At 46.8% G+C, this 7,014-nt stretch overlaps 1 protein-coding gene across 1 annotated transcript; it reads left to right on the forward strand.

Annotated features, from left to right (window-relative positions):
- The first annotated feature begins 1,627 nt into the window (after positions 1-1,627).
- Positions 1,628-6,619, forward strand: LOC101765591 (bZIP transcription factor TRAB1). The gene is made up of 4 exons (XM_004973609.4): positions 1,628-2,920; positions 3,192-3,263; positions 4,175-4,204; positions 6,349-6,619. Exons 1-4 carry the CDS (start codon positions 2,015-2,017, stop codon positions 6,421-6,423), a joined length of 1,083 nt encoding a protein of 360 aa, XP_004973666.1. The 5' UTR covers positions 1,628-2,014; the 3' UTR covers positions 6,424-6,619.
- The last annotated feature ends 395 nt before the right edge of the window (positions 6,620-7,014 follow it).

The following is a 7,014-nucleotide window of genomic DNA, read 5'->3' on the forward strand; positions in this document are numbered from 1 at the left end:
TCACGGCATGGTTTACCTTGCCATTGTATCCAGGCCTAATCATTTGCCGGCGCAAAGCTTTTGCCATGTTGTCCTGCCTTCAGGCTCAGCCCTGCATAGAAGACCCACGGTTCTTAAAAATGATTTTGTAGCTTGTGCTAAGAAACTAAACATACATTATAAGTCTCCATTTAAAAAGTCTAGTATGTTAGAGTACTAAGTTGAGAAAAAGTCACCTAGACACACATGATACTCTCGACAATTACAAGGTAAGTGTGCATCTATACTGACATAACATCAATGCATCTCTTTCTGCACTATCTTTGATTCAACCTTGCATCAACACCACAATGGCTCTTGTCGCTACGAGCGTACATAATAAATATCTCTTGCGTTGCACCCTTTAACCCATATCTTATTGTGTTATTCTCTGGCTAGCTTTATACCTCTCGCTGTCGTGTAAGGGTAAAGTAACGTATCATGTCCACTCAGAACGGAAAAAAATTGCAAAAAAATAACGTACTCATTTTTTGTGGTTTAAAAGCGTTAGTTGTTTGTATAAAGTGGGATTATCTTTTTCCCATATTGGCAGCCGGAACGTGTGTCATCCTATTCATTTTTTCCTACAGTTACTGCAAACTCCGAGCGGTCATGTATACATGTTTCTTGCAAAAAGAATGCATGATGGGTTTTCTTATAAAGATGTGTACGATGAATTTGGAAACGGTTACACAGACCTGGGTAAAAGTAACCCTCTTGAATTCGCGGCATCTTTGATCTGTACGCCACATGCGTGCGCGACTGCATCGTGGCGCAGCCTTTCGCTTCACGCCAAGAGCATGCGCGAGCTCCCATCCCCGTCGCACATGCTACCAGCATCTTAGCTCCCTGTTGGAAATCAGATTCCTAACTCACCGTCAAAGCTAACTGTTAAAATTACTCAACACTCCCCCAGAGCCCGTCCGAAACTTTTGAATCCCAGAAATCCCACAAATTTCAACTCAATTCCTGCATGGAAATGGATCATGGAAAAGGCATCTCATGTCCCAAACAGAACAGGCCTGAATCCTTCGTCGAAAATAGAAAATGCCTGTAAAATCCTCCCCCGATCTCACCGTCTGATCTTCTGAGCTCACTTTAACCGCCGGAATATTTTTTTACTGGCAGTCGTACACTCTCAGTCTCCCGCACACTCCCAGTACGAAGCACGAGGACAGGGAAGCTCAAAAAGGGCACGCCCATGTTACCCCAGATCCGGTAGGTACGATGCTTCCGCGAAGGCGCCCGCCAGCCACCACGCACCACCCACACCAAAGCGACCAGCTGATCGCCCGGCCCCATGCCGCGGCGTGGCCCACCCGCCGGCCGCACGGCCGGCGGCGGCGCCCGCCGGGAGGGTGGCGGCCTCGTGGCCTCGTGGGTGACTCCTGTTCTTGGCGGGGGTTTAAAAAAATGGCTGCTGCCCCCCACGTCGCGCGCCCTGATTGGCTGGACGAGCGCCGGGCCTCACTGGGCCGCCACGTAGTGCGCCCTCCCCACTCCACTGCCTCGGCACATCCCCGGATCCTCTGCGGGAGCGTCCTTCTCTGCGGCAACCGACAGGTGCGGCGTGGCCGTTGGTGGGTGGGCGCAGAGGATCTCGGGGGGCTCGGCCACTATAGGCACCGCCGCGGGGAGGGGACACCTGTCCTCCGCCGCACTCTGACCTCCCCGCCCACGCCCACGCCGCGGGAGAGCGAGAGCACCCGCACCAAGGCTAGCCGCGGCGGCGACTAGGCGAGACAGGTAGCAGCTGCCTGCCTCCGCCCACCGAACCCCACCACCACCACCGAGGCGGAGGAGGCGGAGGCGCACGGCAGCACAGTCCCTTGCCTTCCAATTCGGTCGTCCCACGCATCGATTGCGCCCGCGCACGCGCGCCCCCGTCGCTTTGCCGTCTCCGCCCGCCCGCCCCGGAAGCAACCTATATAGAGCGCCGCGAATCCCGCCCGGCTTCCCCGTCACCGCGCCGCAGCGGGAAGGTTGAGGGGGGCGGATGGATCTGAAGGACGGGGAGCGGCGGGGGGCGGCGGGGCCAGGCCCGCTGTCGAGGCAGGGGTCGATCTACTCGCTCACGTTCGACGAGTTCCAGAGCACGCTCGGCGGGATGGGCGGGGGGCTCGGCAAGGACTTCGGCTCCATGAACATGGACGAGCTGCTGCGGAGCATCTGGACCGCCGAGGAGAGCCAGGCCATGGCGTCAGCGTCCGCCGCGGCCTCCGCGTCCGCGGCGGGGGCCGCGGGGGAGGACGGCGCCGCGCTGCAGAGGCAGGGGTCGCTCACCCTGCCGCGCACGCTCAGCGTCAAGACGGTGGATGAGGTCTGGCGGGACTTCGTCCGCGAGGGCCCGGCGCCGGGGGCGGCCGGCGGCGGGGCGGAGCCGCAGCCCAACCGGCAGCCGACGCTCGGGGAGATGACGCTGGAGGAGTTCCTGGTCAGGGCCGGCGTCGTCCGGGATAACCCCACCGCGGCGGCGATGGCGGCGGCGGCGGCGGTCCCCGCGCAGCCGGTGGCTCCGCGGCCGATTCAGGCGGTCAGCAATGGCGCCTCCATCTTTTTCGGCAACTTCGGCGCCGCCAATGACGCCGGCACGGGCGCGATGGGTTTCGCGCCGGTGGGGATTGGGGATCAGGCCATGGGCAACGGGCTCATGCCTGGGGTGGCCGGGATGGCGAGTGCTGCTGTCACTGTGAGCCCCGTGGATACGTCGGTGGCCCAGCTGGATTCCGTGGGCAACGGGAACGGGGACCTGTCCTCGCCCATGGCGCCGGTGCCATACCCATTTGAGGGAGTGATAAGGGGGAGGAGGAGCGGTGCAGGTGTGGAGAAGGTGGTGGAGCGGCGGCAGAGGAGGATGATCAAGAACAGGGAGTCTGCTGCTAGATCCCGTGCCCGGAAGCAGGTCATACTCTTGTCCTGAGTTTCTGCATGTGTATGTGTTGCATACTAAGTAGTAGCTGTTTCCTATTGCAAGTTGCTGAGCTAAAATATTGTATTACAATTCTGATAAATCAGCACATTGCCCTTGTCTATGCCATGTTGAAAACGATGGATACTCGATAAGGTAGTAACTGGTAAAGGCACGTCTGTCCTAGCATATTGCTGTGTGCAACTTTGGCACAAAAGTTTTTGCTCTAGTTTTATGTTTCAGTGATATCTCTTATTATTTATAGGCATATACCATGGAGTTGGAAGCTGAAGTTCAGAAACTCAAGGAACTAAATGCGGAATTGCAGAAGAAGCAGGTATGTTTCATGCTGTACAATTAGTATTTTCTATCGTTTCATTGAAAGGGATTCTGATTACATTTGCACAACTGTCCAAATGCTGATTTCTGCAGTTATTTCACTGATTTTGGCTAAATAGAAATGCTTAGTCCTTTAGTGAAGTATTTACAGTGACTTGTCCTATGGCTTTGGAAGTTGAATTTGGGTACGGAGGAGTTGAGAAATATGTTCTCATTGAATTGTTCAACTTTTAAAATGTTCAGTTCTTTATTGAAGTTTGTTTGAAGAAGTGTCATGTTGGATCTCACTGAAACAATTTGTTGAGATTTTCACAATTGATAGGAGCACAACTGAGCTGTAGAACAATTTGAAAAGGTGAAAGCATTTTAAGAATTGAAGTGGCATTTCAATTGAAATGACCCAACAATTTTGAAAGAAGAAGCACTTTGTGCCTTTCTTCTCACCAGATATACCCTTGCCCTTCAGTTCTGTCTACCGACCCATCCCAATTCCAAATTGTTTTTTCACTCAGTCCTGTCCACTGAGTCAAAGGCAATAAAATATGATCCTATTCTATGGTCTTATGGAGTTCTGGTCATTCTATGCTGTTAACTAATGTGTCTTCCTCCTCCTCCAAAAATAACTGTCCAAGTTAAAATTGACAAATCACAGTGCTATCCTGTAAAATTTGAACTATGGCACTTCTATTGTGGTTACTTTTTAATCATAATTTGGAATGAACAACTTCAATTATTAATATTCATGTGCCTTAATGAACATGCTAGACACATCTTCAGGAACCATTATTTGTTCTCCAATGTCTATTCAAAATTCGTGTCATTGTTATCTTTATAACTTATAAGCATATTTCTGTGAATGTCATTAGCATTTTTGGAGGTTTGTAATTTTTTTGTTTTCTCAAATTGCAGGATGAAATGATGGAAATGCAGAAAAACCAGGTAGATTTTTGGGTCAAACTTCCATTTTTTATGTCCTATTTTCACCATGCATTCCTGTTTTTTTCAACTATTGAATTCAAGAGTATTTTTCTCTCAGTTATAAAACTGATGGAAAACAGGTTGTTGTGTCTTTTTGTCCATCACACGAGCATATGGTTGAACTAGTTTTGTGAACCATGCATATGGAAAATAATGTAGATGTGGTATTAAAAGTTTAAAACTCAGAACCCAGTAAAGAATAGCACCATTCATCCAGAAAGTTGCATCTATATTTTTTATGGGTTAGTTGACCAAAGTTAACCCATGTAACTTTATCACTAACTTGAATCTATCAGGGAGAACAAGAACGCTTATATTTTTTCTTTTAAAGGGAGGTAGATAATTTGTAACTAAAAAGTGATCTTTAGAGTATAAGCTATGGCATGAAAACTTGTGATGCCTGCCGGAGGTCTTTTGTTTACGGTCCGCTAAGAGTTTGGTTCACACATTGAACGTGAGCACTTTGCGGAGGGTGTAACTCTCAAAACAGCATTTTGGACAAATGCATCCAAGCAATGCAACAGCCGTACACTGGTGGAACAGCCCCATCGGTTGTTTCACCAGAGGCTTAGGGAATTTGTGTTCTTGTGACGTACCTGAGGCAGCAGCCTTTGTTGAAGGTGATGGGGAGCAAGTAATTATGTCAGGGGCAATAAAGGCAATCATGTTTATGTAGGCAGCCTAAACGTGCTTGTTAGGATTCTGGTTGATTTGGCCATTCCTAGATAATTACCACAGAAGTCAGGGAAGGTGGGATAAGCACCACTTTTGATGTGCCCTATATAAAATTTTGTGCAGTTTATTTACACTTCTGATGGACGGAGTTTTAGATACCAATTTCTGTTTATGGATTTATGGTTCACTCATTCCACTTGGAACTCGTGAAACAAAGCAAAAATCACAGAATGATTCAGAATGGAATCTTTCTTGAGAATCTATGTGTAAATTTCAATTACTTTAGTCTGCTAAAAATTATCACAAGACTACATATTCACAAGTCTTATGATGGCATTAGTCATATTTTACACATATTATCATCCTATTACACAGTTAGGAGGTACTGACAACTGGAACCCATGTGTCATGCTTATGTGGTTCTGCTGGCTGTAGGGTGGCTGACTTTTGTTTGTGACGCACCAGCTCATGCCAATGAGTATAGTTTCTGATGATATGTGCAAAGTGTGTGTCATTTTTTTTATAATGACTACAAAAGGTGTAGCATGACAATAATTTTGAGCAAAAATTTAGTTCTCAGAAATTCACTCAGCACTGCTAGCTGAAAACTGGAACTGTACTATCTTTCACATTTTTGTTTTTACTGAATAAATGCATCATATTGATAACTTCCATGATGCCATGCAATCCGTGAACACATTTAATGGAAGAGCTAAATTCAATTGACTATAGCAGACTTTGTGTTTTCTCTCTTTTTTTTTTCTTGAATGGGTACTTAGACTCTGTAATGCCTCGAGTGCAGATATTTAAATGATTGCTTCCTTACCTTATGTCAGCCGTACCAAAAATCATTAATATTTGATGTGTTTTGAAACATTGGTTAATCATTAATAGTTATACCTTCTTCCTTCTCCCTCTCAATGTAGTATATGTTACACCATGTTCCAGTAGAAGTCATCGAGAGTTTAGGTCACCTTTTTGTTTGGTTTGTTTTAATATCCCACTGACTTGAACACCTAATGCAGCTAGGAGGTTTGATATATCCCCGAGCTGCTTATATGCATAAAGCTTTGGACATATCACACACTGTGCTATGTTTCGTTTCTAATTAGTAGCCATGCTGTCCATGTATCCTGGTAAGTGGTATGGTTATCATGGTAATTAGATCAACCTAGCTGCTTTGTCTCGTTGCAGAGCCCAGTTGTAAATAAATAGGTCTGATGGCATCATGAAGCATGGCTCTTGCGTGCATATCAGTTTTGTGGTTGTTCGGTTTTGTAGAGTTTTTCTTTTCAATCCTTGTACTGCGCATAAAGTTTACACGTGCTGTTTCTTTGCAAATCCTCTTGGAGATATATATGTACATGGTACTATTGTCTTGTTTAGATTTGTTTATATGACTGATCGCAAGACTTATTATCTCTGAACAGGTCCTGGAAGTGGTCAGCAATCCGTATGCACAGAAGAAACGCTGCCTGCGAAGAACATTGACAGGTCCCTGGTAACTGAGTTGTTGATGCTCGAACTTGACAAGATATTTAACATTATGGTACTTGTACATATCGTCAGGATTTGGTGAACCCGAATTTCTGTTGTATATTAGCGATCAACAGAGTCGAGTGTACTAGTGCTTAATTTTCTTATCCTGTCACTATGCCTCCTTGAGTTCGTTCTTCAAGTCTGCTGGCTTTATTGCTCTTCCGTGCCCTCATGCTCCGTGTATACCCTGATGAGTGATGGTCCTAGTACCTGTGGTATGATTTCATAGGAATGTAGATGGGTATTACCGTCGCGTGCTCGGTGCTCTAAGAGAAGTTCTGGGGCATCTTGCAGCTAATTGATGCTTACTAGAAATGGCGTTGTATTTTATCCGCTCCAGAAGATGGGGGCTCAATCCGATAATTTAGGGCTCGAAGTGGTAAGCTTCAGAATTATTAAGTCCGAACCCTTCTGGTTCAAGTCGTAAGATTGAGCTTATAATTACAATAATTACAATAGGTGCAGATTGGTCAGTAGGTAGGTCCAGATTGGTTCAACCTAGATATTCAGGTCTGGTTTGGTTCCATTTGCTTATTTTTAAGCAAGTGTCACATCAA

The sequence above is a fragment of the Setaria italica genome, chromosome VI, assembly GCF_000263155.2.
Source record: "Setaria italica strain Yugu1 chromosome VI, Setaria_italica_v2.0, whole genome shotgun sequence".
Taxonomy (NCBI): domain Eukaryota; kingdom Viridiplantae; phylum Streptophyta; class Magnoliopsida; order Poales; family Poaceae; genus Setaria; species Setaria italica.

Bases quoted from the DNA above. Each gene is read 5' to 3' on its own strand.
- LOC101765591 (XM_004973609.4), top strand. From the start codon at position 2,015: ATGGATCTGAAGGACGGGGAGCGGCGGGGGGCGGCGGGGCCAGGCCCG. The intron at 2,921-3,191 runs GTCATACTCTTG...TATTATTTATAG, and splicing joins GATCCCGTGCCCGGAAGCAG to GCATATACCATGGAGTTGGA. The intron at 4,205-6,348 runs GTAGATTTTTGG...ATCTCTGAACAG, and splicing joins TGGAAATGCAGAAAAACCAG to GTCCTGGAAGTGGTCAGCAA.